Source organism: Hemiscyllium ocellatum, chromosome 48 (assembly GCF_020745735.1).
Source record: "Hemiscyllium ocellatum isolate sHemOce1 chromosome 48, sHemOce1.pat.X.cur, whole genome shotgun sequence".
Lineage (NCBI taxonomy): Eukaryota > Metazoa > Chordata > Chondrichthyes > Orectolobiformes > Hemiscylliidae > Hemiscyllium > Hemiscyllium ocellatum.
In genome coordinates this window covers 4,716,152-4,736,689 of record NC_083448.1, presented here as the reverse complement: position 1 = coordinate 4,736,689, position 20,538 = coordinate 4,716,152, and the positions used below count along the sequence as shown (strand labels likewise).

The 20,538-nt window shown below is 49.3% G+C and overlaps 1 protein-coding gene across 2 annotated transcripts in view; it reads left to right on the top strand.

Annotated features, from left to right (window-relative positions):
* Positions 1-12,393, top strand: part of LOC132836953 (transmembrane protein 150A-like) — a 32,418-nt gene extending 20,025 nt beyond the window's left edge. For both annotated transcript variants that reach the window (XM_060856540.1, XM_060856541.1), the window contains exon 7: positions 9,378-12,393. In XM_060856540.1, the coding sequence (XP_060712523.1) occupies positions 9,378-9,616 (239 nt within the window). In that variant the 3' untranslated portion in view covers positions 9,617-12,393. The remainder of the gene's footprint in view (positions 1-9,377) is intronic.
* The last annotated feature ends 8,145 nt before the right edge of the window (positions 12,394-20,538 follow it).

Genomic DNA, 20,538 nt, shown 5'->3' with positions numbered 1-20,538 from the left:
GGTTACAGTGTGATGCTCTTTGGAGGGTCAGTGGGGAGCAGATGGGCCAAACGGCCTGCCTCCACACTGTCGGGATTCAACTGCTTTCTAATCCGAGGGAGAGTGGGAGATGGTTCCTTGGCAGGGTAACAATGTGTTGCTGGAAAAGCGCAGCAGGTCAGGCAGCATCCGAGGAGCAGGAGAGTCGATGTCCGAAACGTCGATTCTCCTGCTCCTTGGATGCTGCCTGACCGGCTGCGCTTTTCCAGCAACACATTTTGCAGCTCTGATCTCCAGCATCTGCAGACCTCACTTTCTCCTAACAATGGCGTCAGTCCATCATACGGTGGGGGAAGGCGAACTTGACTGGGCGTGGGGATCAAAGTATTTCTGGCTGGGTTTGCTTAGCAGACTCAAGTGGGCCAGGGATTTTGCTGATTCAGTCACCAGTTTAAGTTAAAACAACGATATAAGCTTCCCATCAGGTATTGAAGCGCTCAGGGAACTTATAATTCCCACAAGTGAGCCCACAAGCCAAACCAACCTTTCAACAGAGGAACTCGTGGCTTGAGTTGGTTGCGGTTCATTTATATTTCTTGAGGGCAAGTGGACTTGCAAGCTGTTCCAAAAATAAATATGTATACGCCAGACAGCAAGCCACACTTTTTTTTCTTCTTCTTCTTCCCCCTATCACTTGCACGATGGGAGACTGCTCCAGTGACTGACGCAGAGACAGGCGTATTCTGAGCTGTTTTCGGTTTCCAAGTTTATGAGCTAACCCCTCACCTCCGACCTGATTGAAAGCTCCTCCTCATACCCGCACAGCGGGCCTTCCCACCCAGCGTGCTGGCCCGGTTTGGGAGCAGAGAGTCATACAGCACGGACCAACTCGTCCGTATTCCCAAACTAAACTCTCCCGCTTGTCTGCTTCTGGCCCGTATTCCCTCCAAACCTTTGCTATTCATGTACTGATCCAAACTGTACCCACATTCACCGCTTACTCTGAAAGTTCATTCCATATACAATCTATGTAAAACAGTTGCCTCTCATGTCCTTTCTAAATCTTACTCTTAAAAGGATGCCCCATCCCCTAGTTTTGAACTCCTCCACCCTGGGGAAAAGACCCTTAGCCATTCACTTTACCTGTGCCCCTCATGATTTTATAAACCTCAGTATGATCACTCCTCAACCTCCTACGCTCCAGTTTTTTTTAAAAAAGAGAAAAGTCCCAGCCTGTTTTGATAACTCAAAGCCTCCATTTCCGGCAACATCCTGGGAAACCCTTTCTGAACCCTCTCCAGATTTATCATCTCCTTCCTCTAGCAGTGGGGGCAGAACTGCGCACAGTGATGCAGAAGGGGCCGGCCTCACCCAATATCCTGTACAACCTCAACACGACGTCCCGATACCCAAAGGTCTGAGCAGTAAAGGCAAGCGTGTCAAACGCCGTCTTAACCACCCTGTCTGCCTGTGATGCAAACTTCAAAGAATTATATACCTGGACCCTGAGGTCTTTCTGTTGTACAATATTATCCCAAGGCCCTCCTATTAATTGTTTCAGTCCTTGTGTGGGGTATACCAAAATGGCGGTCCCTCGCACTTATCCAAATTAAACTCCCATCTGCCACTCCTCAGCCCGTCGACTCCACAGCTCAGGATCACCTCAGGTAACCTCAGGTCCACTGCACCCACCAATCCTGGGGAACATCTGCAAACGTACTAACCAGTAAGCTAGCATTCCGAAGCTTCGGTCATCGTGCTGTATTCCCACTATTAACTTGGCAAGAAGTGTTGCTCGTCTGCTGCGGCTTAGTGTGGGTAGGACGCCCACGCCTGAACTCACGGGGTTCCCGGTTCAAGCACCACTCCCGGCCAGAAGGTGGAAATCTGTACTGGTGTTCCACTGCAGCACCGAGGGACTGCTGCACTGTCTGATGGGATATTAAGCTGAGACCCCACCCCTCTGTTCCACTCACTATGTTCTGAGGAAGAGTGAGAAGGGATTTATCCCCAGTGTGCTGGCCAATAATATTTATCCCTCAATCCACATCCGAAGGTGAGGCGATTCGACCGCCATCACGTCGCCGTTAGCGGGATTTTGCTGTGCACGCACTGGCTTGGCGGGTTTCCTGCACGACGACGGTGGCTCCCAACCCCAAAGTGCCTGATTGGCTGGGAAGCGCTTTGAGATCCCAGTGGGCATTGCAAGGGCAACGTGGGGTCAGAGGTAGCAGGAAAGGAGGCCCTTCGGCCCATCCTGTCTGCGGCTGTCACCAAGAGCTGGGCTAGTTCAGTCGTTCGAAGCTGAGTTAGCTGGATATTTGACAAGAGGATGAGTCACGGATAATGGGATACAGGTAGGAAAAGTGTGTAATGACCCACCCCTGCTCCTCAGTCCTAGGCTGCATTCAGCTCCTCAAACCTGCTAGACAGGAACAGTGGGAGGTCACTTCTTGCTAACACGTGGTGCGTACAAATTGGGAAGGGCCATTCAGCCCCTCGAGACTGTCTCACACAAACCGGGAAATTTGGAAAATGTAGTTGGAAAATCCGGTATGAAAGAGACTCCTCATCTCTCTTGACAGAGCTTCCCCTCTCTGCAACTTGTGCATCAGTCTCTGGTCAAGTTGTTAGACCCAGATTCAATGCGAATACAGTCCCCCCCCGCCCTCCCATTACTGCCTTCCGAAGCCTTGCATTGGCATAGCGCCTTTCGCCCACTCGGGAGCACTTCGCAGCCGGTGGGGCCAATGTTTGTGACAGAGGCAGGACACTGGCTGAGCTCTCGTCCCAGCCGACCCCGGCCTCCCTTCAGAAAGTTAACAGTCAGTCTTGTACAATTTGATTTTGAGTGACATGTTTGCCAAGATCTCCAACGTGACGTGGCAAACGTGTCTTGATCTCCGAGGCAACCTGGAAGGGTCAGGAAAAGAAATCCAGAGCATGGATTTAGTTTTTTTCCTTTCTGTTATTGTTGTAAAGATATTGTTTGATAGTTGGGTTAGCAGGACTTATCCACTTCATGGTAAGGTCCTGGGGAGTGTTGCTGAACAAAGAGACCTTGGAGTGCAGGTTCATAGCTCCTTGAAAGTGGAGTCGCAGGTAGGTAGGATAGTGAAGAAGGCGTTTGGTATGCTTTCCTTTATTGGTCAGAGTATTGAGTACAGGAGTTGGGAGGTCATGTTGCGGCTGTACAGGACATTGGTTAGGCCACTGTTGGAATATTGTGTGCAATTCTGGTCTCCTTCCTATCGGAAAGATATTGTAAAACTTGAAAGGGTTCAGAAAAGATTTACAAGGATGTTGCCAGGGTTGGAGGGTTTGAGCTTCAGGGAGAGGCTGAACAGGCTGGGGCTGTTTTCCCTGGACCGTCGGAGGCTGAAGGGTGACCTTAGAGGTTTATGAAGGGTCATGGATAGGGTAAATAGACAAGGTCTTTTCCCTGGGGTCGGGGAGTCCAGAACTAGGTTTAGGATGAGAGGGGCAAGATATAAAAGAGACCTATGGGGCAACTTTTTCACACAGAGGGTGGTACGTGTGTGGAATGAGCTGCCAGAGGAAGTGGTGGGGGCTGGTACAATTGCAACATTTAAGAGGCGTTTGGATGGGTATATGAATAGGAAGGGTTTGGAGGGATATGGGCTGGGTGCTGACAGGTGGGACTAGATTGGGTTGGGATATCAGCGTCGGCATGGACGGGTTGGGCTGAAGGGTCTGTTTCCGTGCTGTACATCTCTATGACTCTGAGTGGGAGCGATGAGTCAGTTCCCAGTCAGTTAGCACAGAGTCTGCTGGTTGCTGTTTGGGTCTTCAGTGTTACATCTTAGAAACAGTCATCGCTAATTGTGAGGAGATGACATTGAGGCTTTTATGACTCCAACCCCCCTGAGGGTCCAGAACAGATGCCTCCCCCCACCTCACTTTCTGCTTTGCTTCAACATCCTCCGCTCACACTGTGGTTCACGGGGAGCTGGTAAAACATAAGATCCCCCTCCACCTGACCGATCCACATTTCCCACAGCTACAAATGCTGCCGGTCTGTTTATTTAATGGTGAGTGAGGGGGGTGGGGGCTGTGCAAAGTAAACCGCAGAGCAGATCTCTGCACCAGAAAATGACTGGTGGGTAACCTTCTGTTTGTGGGGAGTCTGGCGTTTTTAGGATTCCCCCTTTTGAGTTGGCAGCCTGCCCTACACAAGCCGCATTATTTTAGCGACGTTTCGAGAGACGGCGCTGTTTCAACGCCGAAGATTGCAATGTTCCGTCACCTTACGGCAGTCTCATTCCCGCCCGCGTTAACCGACTGAGGGAGAGATGAGGGCATGACCCTGGGCTCCCTGGGGAAGTCTCCGCCCTGGCTGTGTTCAGCCCAGGGTTAGAGGCCGTCGGTCAATTTGACATTTATTCAGAGTGCCCAGCGAGAAGGGGGGGGGCGGAGGAAGAGAAAACGCACAAATTGAGAGTACCCCAGCCAGCAATTCTGGGCCGACCCAGCTAGGAACTGATTCGGATGTCCCTTGTTTTAAGAGAGAGTTGCTCAAAAGGAATTGGAGGAAATGGCCGTTCGGGGCCAAGGGGTAGGGAGATGCTTCCTAAAGGTTTTGTCCGATGGCACTTGCTGGTGTGCACAGGAAGAGCTTAAAAATGTGTTGCTGGAAAAGCGCAGCAGGTCAGGCAGCATCAAAGGAGCAGGAGAATCGACGTTTCGGGGCGTACGCCCTTCTGCAGCAACACGTTTTTAAGCTCTGATCCCCAGCAATCCTCACTTTCTCCTCGTGCACAGGATGAGTCCAGCAGAGTAGCTCTCGGAGACCAAGATATGACAACCCGGCCTGGGGTTCGTGTGACCAATAGTGTGCGGCACTCGGGGGGGGGGGGGGGGGGGGGGGGGGATATCTGTTTCCACTCGGAAGCTGGCATCACTGGTCAGATCCGCGTTTATTCGAACCAACTGCCCCTTGAGCTGAGTGGCACACTCACCATTTCCGAGGGCTGTTAAGGGTCAACCCCATTGCTTTGCTTCTGGAGTTATATGTCGGGCGCAGCAGGGTGAGGATGGCAGATTTCCTTCCTTAAAGGGCATTCGTGAACCAAATGGGTATTTGCGACTGTCATCATTGAACGGGGTTTTCAATTCCAGAACCCGTTGCAGAGTTAAATTTCTGCCCCCCCCCCCCCGTCCCCAAAACATTCGGCTCAGACTCTGGCTCACCAGCCCAGTGACCTTTCCCACTGGGCCACAGCCTCCCAGTAGCAGAAGCTGATCCGATTCAACAGCGTTCCTGTTACCTGTGAGAATATGAGTAAGCGATGCTTGAAGGACAACCGCCTGACACCAGGTTATAGTCCAACAGGTTTATTTGGTATCACGAGCTTTCGGAGCGCGGCTCCTTCATCAGGTGACGTGGAGCGAGGCGCACAGGCTCGGAATATATAGGCGGAAAGATGGTGGCAAGATAATTCCAGGTAATTAAGAGTGTCAACAGTTAAGCACAAATGGTGTGAGGGAATCGTCGACCGGCTGAATAGCAAGTGAAGGGATGACCAATCGACCAATTAACTGAGGCAGAGAGATAATTACAAAAAAACCAAAAATAAAGATAGGAGAGCAACCCAAAATGAGGAACGATTTGAGGCCTGTCAACTGTTTGGAAGAGAGAGGCTGAGGGGGGTGTGGGGAAATGGCTGCAGGAGGGGATAATATAATTGTCTGGAATGAATTCGAGACAAAGTGGCGACTCCAAAGTTGCCCTGAGTGTTTCAGTTCGAAGGTCAGTGACACCGTGGCTGATATTGGCACAGTTTTAAGCAGCCGAAGTCATTAATCTGCCTCTGAGCACATTAACAAATCTCATTTCTATTCACAAATAAAGCCCACTGAAGCACAGCAGGCCCATTGGTAACTATGACGACAGCACAATGTTTGGGGGGGGGGGGAGGTGAGAAGGTAGGTAATTTCCTGTTGCTAATTAGGAAGTGAAATCACCAGCCGGTGTGTTGTTGCTGTCAAAGGCCTCGCCTTCCCCTCCGGCCTGCCAAACCATGCCTTTTCCTCTTTGCCGGTCTAATGCTGTGTAATCTGTGCAAGGACTGAGCTGACTTGGATGAGGGTGTTCCTCCCTCAAGCTGGGGGCAGGGGAGTCTTCACAGGGCTTCTGGTGGGAGTGGGGATAAAAGATGTTGCGATGACCCCTCACTGCATTTAGTCCTGTTGTCACCTTCACACGTTAAGGGAAGGCTGAGGAGGACACAGTTTAACTCTAACCATATATTACTGCCTTTTTCATGTAGATTTGACTATTCAAGTCTAGGCTGGGCCTCCCCATTTTACTGTCCTCTGAAGCCATTCTTGTATTTGACTCATTCCTGAGCCCTATTTGGAGTTTGCTCGTGTGCTTTATTGACCTATGCAAGTTTTGAATTTACAACTTTGAGTTTTCAAATCCCTTCACAATCTTGTCCCTCTCTCTGTCACCTCCACCAGCCGCACTCCCTCCAAAATATGTGTTCCTCCAAGTCCACCATTTCCCCCTCCTCGGCTTTAATCACCCTGCCTGGACACCAAGCTCTGCAAACACAACAGAAACCGAACTGTGGATGCTGTAAGTCAGAAATTAGGAACGGGACTCGCTGGAAAAACTCAGCAGGCCTCCGTGGAGAAGAAGAATATATAAAAAAAAATCAGAGTTAACGTTTCGGGTCCAGTGACCCTTCCCCAGAACTGGGGAACCGAGTCCTGAGGAAGGGTCAACAGACCCGAACCGTTAACTCTGATTTCTCTCCACAGCTGCTGCCAGACCTGCTGAGCTTTTCCAGCAAGTCTGGCTTAAGCGCTCTGCCTGTCTACCCTGCACTCCTACAAGGAAACCCCCCCCCCCCCTTTTAAACGTCATTGACATTGGTTTTTATCGTGGGACTGATTGTCTGATTTTCACACCGAGCAGAGTGAACTCTCACTTTATGTATTTGTTTGAGTGAAGATTCAGAGGCAACTCGACTGGGGGGCACTTTTTTTTTAAAGATGAACCGTCAACTTATGACAGCAGAAATAGGCCATTCAGCTCATCTGATCATCCTCATCATAGGTTTCCTGCCTTTCTCCCCATAATCCTGGACGACTCCTTCCCAATTTAAAATCAGTCTATCCCAGCCTCGACGGGAAAGGATTCCACAGATTCACTGTCCTCCATGAAGAAATTCCTCCTCAGATCTGTCTTAAATGTGTGACTCCGCATTCTGAAATAATGCCCACTTGATCCTAGACTCTCGCAAGAGAAAACAGTTTGTCCACATCAAGCCCCCTAAGATTCATACATTTCAGTGAGTACAGGCCCAACCCTACTCCAACCTCTCCTCACGGACAGTCCCTCCATACCTAGAATCAACCTCATAAACCTCCTTTGATCTATCCTTAGATAAAGGGACCAAACTTGCTTGTATTCCAGTTGTATAGTTTTTAGCAATATGAAGGAAAGGCGAATATAATTTTAAATCAGGACGGTGAGGGGCTCAGAGCGGAACTTGCGGGGGGGTGAGGGGTGTCCCCATGTACCTGCTGCCCCTTGTCCTCCCCGATGGAAGTGGCCGTGGGGTTTGGAAGGTGCTGTCTGAGGAGCCTGGGGGAGTTGCTGCAGTGCGTCTTGTAGATGGTACCCACTGCTATCACTATACACCGATGGTGGATGTGACGCTAATCAAGTGGGGGCTGCTTTGTCCCTGGATGGTGTCAAACACCTTGTGTGTTTTCTTTATTCAGAGAGTAGTCAGGGTATGGAATGCTTTGCCTGCAACAGTAGTAGATTTGCCAACTTTAAGTACATTTAAGTCGTCATTGGACAAGCATATGGACGTACACGGAATTGTGTAGGTTAGATGGGCTTCAGATTGGTATGACAGGTCGGCGCAACATCGAGGGCCAAAGGGCCTGTTACGTTCTGTATGTTTTTGGAGCTATCCCCATCCAGAGCAAGTGGGCAGTATTCCATTACACTCCTGACTTGTGTCTTATCGATAGTGCACAGGCTTTGAGGAGACTAGAGACGGTTCAGAAGAGATTTACCGGGATCCCAGGTATGAATAGGTAAAGATAGGCTGGGACCTGTTTCAGGGGAGCGTAGGAAGTTTATAAAATAATGAGGGGTATAGATCAAGTTAATGGTAGCTGTCTAATCCCTAGGATGGGAGATTTCAAAACTAAGGGGCACATGTTTAAGGTGGGAGGAAAGGGGTTTTAAAAAAGACATGAGGGCAACGTTTTTACACCGAGGGTGTGTGAAATGAACTCCGAGGAAGTGATGGATGTGGCTCCCATTTTAACGTTTGAACGACATTTGGATAAGTACGTGAATTGAAAAGGTTTGTAGGGATGTGAGTCAAACGCAGGCAGGTGGAGCTAGTTTTGGGATTACGTTGGGTGTGGACTGGCTGGGCCGAAGGGTCTGTTTCCGAGGCTGTATGAATCTATAACCGTCTGTAAAAGGACCCCCAACCTACCCTTGCAGTTTCACAGTATTGAAAGGTTTCTGGTCAGTGGTAACCCTCAGAATGTTGATAGTGGCAGTGACAGTGATATCATTAAATGTCATGAGGAGATGCTTAGAGATGATGTTAAAAATCACACCACACCAGGTTATAGTCCAACAGGTTTAATTGGAAGCACTAGCTTTCGGAGCGTCGCTCCTTCATCAGGTGCTTGTGGAAGACACAGAATTTATCGCAAAAATTTACAGTGTGATGTAACTGAAATTATACACTGAAAAATGCCTCAATTGTTTGTTGAGTCTTTATCTGTTCGAATGCAGTGATAGTTTCACTTCTTTCATGTGTAAATCACAAAACGTTTTTTTAAAAGTTGCATTCTCGGGTTAGCTGTTAACAATGGGTGATAGCTAGACAATATGTTAGAGGTGTTAGCCTGTGTTGTCTGTCTATGCCATGATGTTTAGATTGATTCTAATCTAAAAAGTGAGATAACAGCGTTTTACATGAATGCATGCAGTTTTTGAGCAAAGTACAATGTAACTCCGCACGTACAAATTCACCCCACAAAATATATGTGTGCATGTGGGTCTTTGTGTGTGTCTGTCTGTCTGTCTGGTTGGGGGTTGAGAGTGTGAGAGAGGGTGTATATGTGTGTGTAGTGAGTGTAGTGTGTCTCAGTCCAACACTGTTATCTCCAACTCTTAGAGATGATCATTACCTTGCCTAAATATTACTTGCTGGGCTATTTTTTTGCCCAATCTGCTGATAGTTGGGGTCTAGACCCAGAGAAGTGTCTGACAAACTGTGCCCAAAAGGGTTTCCACATGAGCAGGAAGCCACAACCAGGCAGCAGACTTGCACAGTGGTTAGTTTCTGTTCTCCGTGTATAACCTCATTTCCTTAAAAAGCTGTTATCAGGTGGCATCTTCTTTATCAACGAGAGCTCAATGTTCCAACACGCCGCTGCCGTCTGCGAGTGGATCTTCACCGTCGACGTGCTGGTCTTTTACGGGACTTTCTCCTTCGACTTTGCCTCGATCACCAACGAGACCGTGCTGGCCATTATGAGGAGGGGGAAGAGCAAGCCCTCAAAATCCCCGGGGAGCAGTGCGTCCGCCCACCTCAACAGCAACCCAGAGAGCATCGCCATGATTTAACGGCTGCATTCTGGAATCCACACAGTCACCCTCCCCGCTTCAGAGCTGCGCACGGGTTCGGAGGTAAAATGTGAATTGATGGCTGCGTGTCGTGTACCACGCCCCTTTATTTCCCCCAAAATGACTCCCCTTGGCAGTGCAGAGCTTGAATAACCCTGAAGCGAGACACTTGTGGTCGCATCCTAACCTCATTTGGACCCACGCAAGAATGCCAAATTCTATAATCGGGAGCCGATGGTTTGCTTTCGTGATGGCAACACCCTGGCCCGTCAAGAGTCCAGCTGCGCTCTGCCCTCTTGTGGTAGAGATTTGCGCTGCTCATGTGAAATTTGGCATTCTTGCACGGAAGTCCTGAAGAGCGTGCAGGGTGGGGAAAAAAAAAGTGCATTGCATCTGTTCGCCGCACATTGTCGTTTCCTGCAGCCGAAACGGGGCTCTGCTGACTTTGTTGTTCGGCTCCCAGCGAAGAAAGGAGGAGCAACACCAAAGGTAAAAAAAAAACAACCTCTCCAAATCGAAGGGAAAGTGGCAGGGAATGCAGTCGCCGGGTGACGGTGCCTGGGCCTTCACGAGGCGACAATTAGCACCACAGTCGCCCAAGCCGCCGTCTCACCGGTTCTGTGGTAAATCTTGGTACCAATGTAAGTTTCGATGAACCAAAAAAGACAGGGGGTGGTGCAGTCCTGTCGACTCACCAAGCACGGTACGTTTCAGCGACACCAATTTCCCATAAATGTGAACTGTAACCTTGTCTTGTTTTCTCCCTCTCACGTACAGTGTGTGACCCCAGGTAGCTGAAAGGTAGATAACACTGCCAATTCTCTCGCCGCACATCGCTTTTGATCTCCCCATCCCCGGCTTTCACTTATTTTTGTCTCTCTCGCGAGGTAGAGAGAGCGTATTAAACACAAAAGAAGTGGGTACGGCTTTCAGATCAAAGGTAGTTTTCTTTGATCGGTTTTTGACACTTTATTTGTTCACAAACAAAGGTGGGTCCCCTGCTCTGAGTTTGCTTACCTAGGCCGAAGGAAGGAAGGGGCTGGGTGCTGTTGGGATACGTCAGGTGCATCCCTTGTGAGCCCACCAACCACTCGTACACTTGCGAAGCAAGAAAGGTTACCCTCTTTGCTCAGGGGGCCAAACCAGCCAATCGGCATTCGAGCCTGAAAGAGAGGCCGCTGTCATGGTTACAGAGTGGATGGAGAGACCTTCACCTTGCTCTGCTGTCCAGGTGGACTCTGGCTGAACTGTCAGCTAACTCTACACTGCACGCCTTTGTCCCACGTAACTTTTGTCAACAAAAACTCTTGATCAATCTCAGGTTTAAAGTTTACAGTTGAATGTGTGCCAGTTTGCTGTGTGAGGGAGTTCCAAACGGTGACTCTGCTTTGTAGAAATGTTTCCTAATGTCACTCCTGAAGGCTCTGGCTGTCTCATTTTAAGACTTGTAGACCTGGACGCCCAAACCAGCGGGAACTGTATCTCGCTGTTTTGTCTTGTGTCTTCCCTTTCATTTGGATGGAAAATTGTCAGCTCGGTGTGAGGCGAAACAGCTCCCAGCATTGTACTAAGTGCGGTCAAAAAGGAACAACAGACAGATAGGGAAGACTTGCCTTTTCTCGAGTGCTCTCTCTCGGGCATCAGACACTGCAAACTACTTTGGAACCAACGAAGGTGATTTAAAATGAGCCCAGACAGCTCACCTCACTATCTGACTCCGTTGATCTGTATCACTTCACATCCATAAAATGTGATTTCTGTGGAGCTGCAGTCTGACACCAGCCTCTCGTGGAAGAGGACCTTTAAAAGTAAAAATCCCAGCTCTTTGGTGAAAGGATGCTGTATCACAGTTTACTGGGGTGTACAGATTCTACACTGCAGGGAAGACTGGGTCAGCCTCACTTGGAGGTAACGGTGTGGTAGCCACTGAATTACAGACACCCCCCTCGCCCTTGCCAATGAGGTAGATTCCTGACTGAGGTGTTGCTGCTCCCTGAAGCTGTTAACACACCCTTTACCTACTCAGCATGGTCACTGAGCACTCACTCGGGGTCCTGTGCCCAGTACGATTGGCACCTTGTTGTGAAATACAAAACCACCCCCACTACCATCGAGAAGAAGCCTCCTCTCACTCACCAACTCCAAACAAGCCCTGGAGGCACCAGCTCATTGGAGTTGACTTAACTTTTGTGGACAGTACAAATCAGGAACACTGGCTATAAAGTCAGTTTGGCCTCCCAGTGGATTGAAATCGGAGAGGGAAGGGGTTTGAATGCTGTGAACAATGAATTCACTCCAAATTTAAAATAAAAAGCTGCTTATAAGAGGGGTTTATATCAACGAGAGTGCCTGGAATTCTTCAGGCGCTCAAGGAATGTTAAACAGAAGAGAAACTAGGTTCATTAACCACAACTGCCTCAGGACCCCAGACTGCTCCCAGACACCACAACCACTTTTGAAGAACTAACATTTCGGTGGTTGGACAGATCTGAGAGGGGTGGGGACACGTCCTCTGGCTTTGTCTGTTTTGAATTTATTTATTTTTTAAGAAGAAAAGGGAAACACTCGCTTACTGTGAAATTTTGTAACAAAAAATCTTTTTAAATTCTTCTGTCTCGACGTCGGAGGCCTCGCCTTTTCACCAGGTTCCTGCAGGAGAAATGTTCAGCACTACCTTGGAAATTATCTTGTGTCGGAGCCTTTGAAATGAACCACCGACTTCGAAGATCATGTGTCAGGAATCGCATTTGTTTTTTAAAAATAAACGTATTTTTAAATGTTGTCGTTCCGTTTCTTTCTTGACCACTCTGTTGACCCATTTTTTTTTCCTCCCAGGGAATTTAGTCCTAACAAGCACCATCCTTTTGGGGCAATGTTTCAGTAAATCTTATTCTTTTGTTTCCCCTGGCACTCCAAGCTGCAAGTGTATTCTCCCTAAGGTTGCAATCCAGACCGTCCTTTACCTCATGGAATGGTTCCTACACTCCCACTGCCCCATCGAAGGGAAACTAAAACAATACAGGCAGGTCTCCTTTCTAATGGTGGACTCTATTCCACTTTCCCTCTCTACTCACATACCCCATATCCTCTGAGTCCCTTGTCAATCAAGACAAGATTTGAACTACGGAAGTGATTAGGATTTTAGTTCAAGTTACCAAATGAGGCAAAATGTATGCGCAGTTCCTTACTGTTTTGTATGAGATCATTCTCTAGATGAAAACACTTTGTGACATTCAAGTTTAGACCATGCTGCACACGTGACACGCCTGAACTTTAAACAACGACAGATCCAAAAGCAAAGCCTTTCTGTTTTGTAATATTCTGTTTCTTTATCCTGAGAACTGAACAACAATCCGTTTTCGTTTATACAAAATGGGATCATTATTCAAACGCAGAGAAAATGTTGACTGACATTTCTTTAAACAAATCTCATGATTTCAGCTTATTCAGCCTCTTCCTATGGCTCCGAGTAACATCCTTGTAAATCTTTTCTGCACCTTTTCAAGTTTAACATCTTTCCGACAGCAAGGAGACCAGAACTGAATGCAGTGGCCTAACCAGTCTCCACACAGCCGCAACATGACCTCCCAACTTATTTACTTAATGCACTGACCAATAAAAGCACGGCTTCATCGCTATCCTGTCCACCTGCAACCCTAGGTCACTTTGTTCAGCAACACTCCTCAGGGACACACCATTTAAGTGGATAAGTCCTGCCCTACACTCCACTCAACGACTTTGCAGAGATAACTACACGAAAGACTGAACTAAAATTATATAAAAATCTGGTGTCTGCAGGCACTTCCTGTCCGTTTTTTCCTCCCCCACTTTAAATCAACTGTTGAGTCAAAATGGAATTTGGACATTTCCATGTAGTGAAAGTTGGCAACAGGGGGTGATTGTGTTTACATAATTTCCACTTTAAATGTCTAATGGGGAACTTAACAATGACAACCTCAAAATCAGGACTGGATTGACTACACACGGACCCTTTCAAATTATTCTTCAGTCACTGCCCTGCTCTGCAAATCTATATTTGGTCCCACACATGCCACATTTGTGCTGTGTATTGCTTAGCTATCTCCAGAAGCTATATGCTAAACCTTAAGATTGTAAAGAGCTACAGTGATGAATTTAAATATTCCTAAGAACTACTGTGCTCAATCCAAGAACCATCTGCAACCTTACTCTTCGACTCAAAGGAAGGTTTGACTGGAGTGTAAAAACGTTATGACGGAGATGAAAGGAATGGGTTTGTAATTTTGTAGGATGGTCCTTTGATAAGAGTGGGCTTGACTGCTTCCTTCAGTGACACTATCATCCTGTGAGCAATGTTACATTAAAGTATGCATTTCATCCGATGCACTTACAGCCGTAGAGATGTACAGCATGGAAAAGACATGCCAACCAGATATCCTAAATTAATGTAGTCCCATATCACTAAATCCTTCCTATTCATCCAGATGTTGTAATTGTAGCAGTCTCGACCGCTCCCTCTGGCAGCTCATTCCATACACGCACCACCCTCTGCATGAAAATGTTGTCCTTTGGGTACCTTTCCCCTCTCACTTTAAACCTGTCCTCTCTAATTTTAGACTCCCCCAGCCTGGGAAAAAGATCTTGGCTATTCACCCCGATCCATGCCCCTTTTAGTTTTATAAACCTCAAGAAGGTCACCCTTCAGTTCAAAGGAAAACAGTCCCAGCCTATTCAGCCTCTCCCTGTAGCTCAAACTCTCCAACCCTGGCAACATCCTTGTCAATCTTTTCTGCACCCTTTCAGGTTTCACAACATCTTTCCAATAGGAAGGAGAGCAGCATTAAACACAGTATTCCAAAGTGGCCTACCCAATGTCCTGCACAGTCACAACAGAATGTCCTAATTCCTATACTCAGTGCATAGCCCAATAAAGGCAAGCATACCAAATGCCTTCTTCACTATCCTATCTACCTGCGACTCTGTTTTAAAGGAACTATGAACCTGCACTCCAAGGTCTCTGTTCAGCAGCACTCCCCAGGGCCCTACCATAAAGTGGATGAGTCCTGCACTGATTTGCCAGAACCCAATCATATTCCATGCAAAGTCCCATCAACTTCAGCTATGCTAAGGATGAGAGCACCATGGAGTTGTACTCCTATTTGCAATGTGTTGAAAGTAGCTGGGTGGCAGATGGAGTTAAATTCAGATCAATGAGAAGGCAAATCGAGGCAGGGCTTATACACTTTGGTGTCTGTGCTACACTTGGACCTGACAAGCACCAAATCAGGACTTATCCACTTAATGCCGGGGTCCTGGGGAGTGTTGCCGAACAGAGAGAGCTTTGGGGTACAGGTTCATTGTTCCTCAAAGCTGGGGGTCACATGTAGGTAGGATGGTGAAGAAGGCGTTTGGTACGCTTTATTGGTCAGTGCGTTGAGTATAGGAATTGGGAGGTCGTGATGCGGCTGTCACAATGACAAGGCCACTTTTGGAATACTGTGTCCAATCTCTGCGTTAAGAAAGATGCCATACTTGAAAGGGTTCGGAAAGAATTGACAAGGATGTCGCCAGGGTCGGAGGGGTTTGAGCTATAGGGATGGGCTGAACAGCCTGGGGTTGTTTTCCCTGAGGGGTGACCTTTTCGAGGTTCATAAAATCATGAGGGGGCGCGGATAAGGTAAATAGATAAGGTGTTTTCCCTGGGGTGGGGGAGTCCAGAACTAAAGGGCATATGTTTTGGGTGAGAGGGGAAAGACATAAAAGAGAGCTGAGGGGCAACTTTTTCAGGCAGAGGGTGGTACGTGTATGGAATGGCAGGAGGCTGGAAGAACACAGCAAGCCAGGCAGCATCAGGAGGTGGGGAAGTCGACATTTCAGGTGTAACCCTCCTTCAGGACCCCGAAACGTCGAATTCCCCACCTCCTGATGCTGCCTGGCTTGCTGTGTTCTTCCAGCCTCCCCTGCTTGTCGAGTCTGGATTCCAGCAACTGCGGATTTAGTTTTGTGCAAAGGAATGATATGCCAGAGAAAGTGGGAGGAGGCTGGTACAATGACAACATTTGAAAGGCGTCTGGATGGGGACATGAATAGGAAGGGTTTGGAGGGATATGGGCCGGGTGCTGGCAAACGGGACTAGATTGGGTTGGGATATCTGCGTAATGTCGGTGCTGGGCCACAGGTCGGTCCGCGCGTGCGTGGTTGACAGCTGCCGGCAGTGTAGCTGACTGTGACAGATCACTGGACAGACAGTCATGATGTGGAGGGGCTGGTGTAGAAGTGGGGTGTACAAAGTTAAAAATCACACCACACCAGGTTATAGTCCAGCAGGTTTAATTGGAAGCACACTAGCTTTCGGAGCGACACTCCATCAGGTGGTTGTGGAGGACACAATTGTAAGACACAGAATTTATAGCGAACGTTTAGTGCGATGTACCTGAAATTATACACTGAAAAATACCTTGATTGTTTAAGCCTCTCATCTTGTTAGGGTGACCATGTTAGTTTCACTTCTTTCATGTGTAAAGCACAAAATCTTTTTTAAAAAGTTGCACTCTCAGGTTCACTTTAACAATTGGTGTCAGCCCAGATAATGTGTTGAAGGTGTTAGCTCCCTGTGTGCTGTTGTCTGTGCCATAATGTTTAGTCTGATTCTAATCTAAAAAATGAGTTAACAGAGTCTTACATGGTCACACACACACACATTTGTGGGGTGGATTTGTGCTTGCAGAGTTATATTGTACTTTGCTCAAAAACTGCACGAATCCACGTAAGACTCTGTAACCTCGTTTTTTAGATTAGAATCAGTCGAAACATTATGGCACAGACAACAGCACACAGGGAGCTAACACCTTCAATACATTAGCTGGGCTGACACCAATTGTTAAAGTGAACCTGAGAATGTAACTTTTTTAAAAAAGGATTTGTGATTTACATATGAAAGAAGTGAAACTATCATTGTATTCGAACAGATGAAAGACTCAACAGACAATCAAGGTATTTTTCAGTGTATAATTTCCGTTCCAACACACTGTAAACCTTTGCTATAAATTCTGTGCCTTACAATTGTGCCCTCCACAACCACCTGATGAAGAAGCCGCGCTCCGAAAGCTAGTGTGCTTCCAATTAAACCTGTTGGACTATAACCTGGTGTTGAGTGATTTTTGACTTTGGGTAGACAGTAGCTTTCTTACATTTAAAAAAAAATGTACGGTGTTAAATTTACCTTAGTTTCATTAATAAATATGATTTCAACCTTCATTCAGGCTGCGCTATACTTTACGTTAAGACTTTTGGGTGATTTTTGAGGGATTATTTTTTGCTGTTCTGCCCCGATCCCACTCATTCCATAGACCCCATTATTTCTGTTAAGCAAGGTTTTGCTCAAATGCAACTACGGCATTATTGGAGAACTACCTGTATGTTTACAAGTTTGTTTCCAAGGCCAATTCCAGCAGAGTAAATCTGTCTCACCCATGGGAGCTGTGCTTGTGTACATAAATACGTTCTTAAGGGCAAACAACTCCACTCATTGAGCAGATGCGTGGCCACGGTGCCTTGTGGAACTGAAAGGCACTCATTGGAGTCTTGCGCTTTCCAGGCATAACAGCAATAGAAATAGCAGCAGGAATAGGCCACCTGGCCCCACTCTGCCACTCAATAAGATCATGGCTTATCTTTTTGAGAACTCGGTCCCACTTCAAACATCTATCTGCCTTAAAAAAACATTCGCAGCTGCAAATGTGTTGCTGGTCAAAGCACAGCAGGCCAGGCAGCATCTCAGGAATAGAGAATTCGACGTTTCGAGCATAAGCCCTTCATCAGGAATAAGAGAGAGAGAGCCAAGCCGGCTGAGATAAAAGGTAGGGAGGAGGGACTAGGGGGAGGGGCGATGGAGGTGGGATAGGTGGAAGGAGGTCAAGGTGAGGGTGATAGGCCGGAGTGGGGTGGGGGCGGAGAGGTCAGGAAGAGGATTGCAGGTTAGGAGGGCGGTGCTGAGTTGAGGGAACCGACTGAGACAAGGTGGGGGGAGGGGAAATGAGGAAGCTGGAGAAATCTGAATTCATACCTTGTGGTTGGAGGGTTCCCAGGCGGAAGATGAGGCGCTCCTCCTCCAGCCGTCGTGTAGTTGTGTTCTGCCGGTGGAGGAGTCCAAGGACCTGCATGTCCTCGGTGGAGTGGGAGGGAGAGTTAAAGTGTTGAGCCACGGGGTGATTGGGTTGGTTGGTTCGGGCGGCCCAGAGGTGTTCTCTGAAGCGTTCCGCAAGTAAGCGGCCTGTCTCACCAATATAGAGGAGGCCACATCGGGTGCAGCGGATGCAATAGATGATGTGTGTGGAGGTACAGGTGAACTTGTGGCGGATATGGAAGGATCCCTTGGGGCCTTGGAGGGAAGTGAGTGTGGAGGTGTGGGCGCAAGTTTTACATTTCCTGCGGTTGCAGGGGAAGGTGCCGGGGGTGGAGGTTGGGTTGGTGGGGGGTGTGGATCTGACAAGGGAGTCACGAAGGGAGTGGTCCTTGCGGAACGCTGATAGGGGAGGGGAGGGAAATATATCCTTGGTGGTGGGGTCCGTTTGGAGGTGGCGGAAATGGCGGCGGATAATACGTTGTATGCGCAGGTTGGTGGGGTGGTAGGTGAGAACCAGTGGGGTTCTGTCTTGGTGGCGGTTGGAGGAGCGGGGCTCAAGGGCGGAGGAGCGGGAAGTGGAGGAGATGCGGTGGAGGGCATCGTCGATCACGTCTGGGGGGAATCTGCGGTCCTTGAAGAAGGAGGCCATCTGGGTTGTGCGGTGTTGGAATTGGTCCTCCTGGGAGCAGATGCGGCGGAGACGAAGGAATTGGGAATATGGGATGGCGTTTTTACAGGGGGCAGGGTGGGAGGAGGTGTAGTCCAGGTAGCTGTGGGAGTCAGTCGGTTTATAATAGATGTCTGTGTTGAGTCGGTCGCCCGAGATAGAAATGGAAAGGTCTAGGAAGGGGAGGGAGGAGTCTGAGACAGTCCAGGTGAATTTCAGGTCGGGATGGAAGGTGTTAGTAAAGTTGATGAACTGTTCAACCTCCTCGTGGGAGCACGAGGCAGCGCCGATACAGTCATCGATGTAGCGGAGGAAAAGGTGGGGGGTGGTGCCAGTGTAGTTGCGGAAGATGGACTGTTCCACATATCCTACGAAGAGGCAGGCATAGCTGGGGCCCATGCGGGTGCCCATGGCAACTCCTTTAGTTTGGAGGAAGTGGGAGGATTGAAAAGAGAAGTTATTCAGGGTGAGGACCAGTTCAGTCAGTCGAAGGAGGGTGTCAGTGGAAGGGTACTGGTTAGTGCGGCGGGAAAGGAAGAAGCGGAGGGCTTTGAGTCCTTCGTGATGGGGGATGGAGGTGTACAGGGACTGGATGTCCATAGTGAAAATAAGGCGTTGGGGACCGGGGAAGCGAAAATCCTGGAGGAGGTGGAGGGCGTGGGTGGTGTCCCGAACGTAGGTGGGGAGTTCTTGGACTAAAGGGGACAGGACCGTGTCGAGGTATTGGGAGATGAGTTCGGTGGGGCAGGAGCAGGCTGAGACAATGGGTCGGCCGGGGCAGGCAGGTTTGTGGATTTTGGGCAGGAGGTAGAAACGGGCGGTGCGGGGTTGTGGGACTATGAGGTTGGAGGCGGTGGATGGGAGATCCCCTGAGGTGATGAGGTCCTGGATGGTCTGGGAGATGATGGTTTGGTGGTGGGAGGTGGGGTCACGGTCAAGGGGGCGATAAGAGGAGGCGTCCGCGAGCTGGCGTTTGGCTTCAGCGGTGCACAGGTCAGTGCGCCAAACTACCACCGCGCCTCCCTTGTCTGCGGGTTTGATGGTGAGGTTGGGATTGGAGCGGAGGGAGTGGAAGGCTGCACGTTCTGAGGGTGAGAGGTTGGAGTGGGTGAGAGGGGTGGACAGGTTGAGTCGGTTGATGTCACGGCGGCAGTTGGCTATAAAGAGGTCGAGGGCGGGTAGGAGGCCTGCACGGGGTGTCCAGGTGGATGGGGTGTGTTGGAGGCGGGAGAAGGGGTCGTCAGAGGGTGGGCGGGAGTCTTGGTTGTGAAAGTAGGCACGGAGGCGAAGGCGGCGGAAGAATTGTTCAATATCTCGCCGCGTGTTGAACTCATTAATCCGAGGGCGTAGGGGAACGAAGGTGAGGCCCCTGCTGAGGACTGATCTTTCATCCTCAGAGAGGGGGAGATCTGGAGGGATGGTGAAAATCCGGCAAGGCTGGGAGCTAGGACCTGGGACCTGGTGCGGGACTGGAGCTGGAGCTGGAGCTGGAGCTGGGGGCGGGGTTAGGGGGGGGGACAGAGATCGAAGTAGGGGCGGAGTTAGACGTGGTGACGTTGCTCGACGTGGGGGCGGGGTCATGCGTCGTGACGGAAATACCACAGCTACCTGGACTACACCTCCTCCCACCCTGCCCCCTGTAAAAACGCCATCCCATATTCCCAATTCCTTCGTCTCCGCCGCATCTGCTCCCAGGAGGACCAATTCCAACACCGCACAACCCAGATGGCCTCCTTCTTCAAGGACCGCAGATTCCCCCCAGACGTGATCGACGATGCCCTCCACCGCATCTCCTCCACTTCCCGCTCCTCCGCCCTTGAGCCCCGCTCCTCCAACCGCCACCAAGACAGAACCCCACTGGGCCTCACCTACCACCCCACCAACCTGCGCATACAACGTATTATCCGCCGCCATTTCCGCCACCTCCAAACGGACCCCACCACCAAGGATATATTTCCCTCCCCTCCCCTATCAGCGTTCCGCAAGGACCACTCCCTTCGTGACTCCCTTGTCAGATCCACACCCCCCACCAACCCAACCTCCACCCCCGGCACCTTCCCCTGCAACCGCAGGAAATGTAAAACTTGCGCCCACACCTCCACACTCACTTCCCTCCAAGGCCCCAAGGGATCCTTCCATATCCGCCACAAG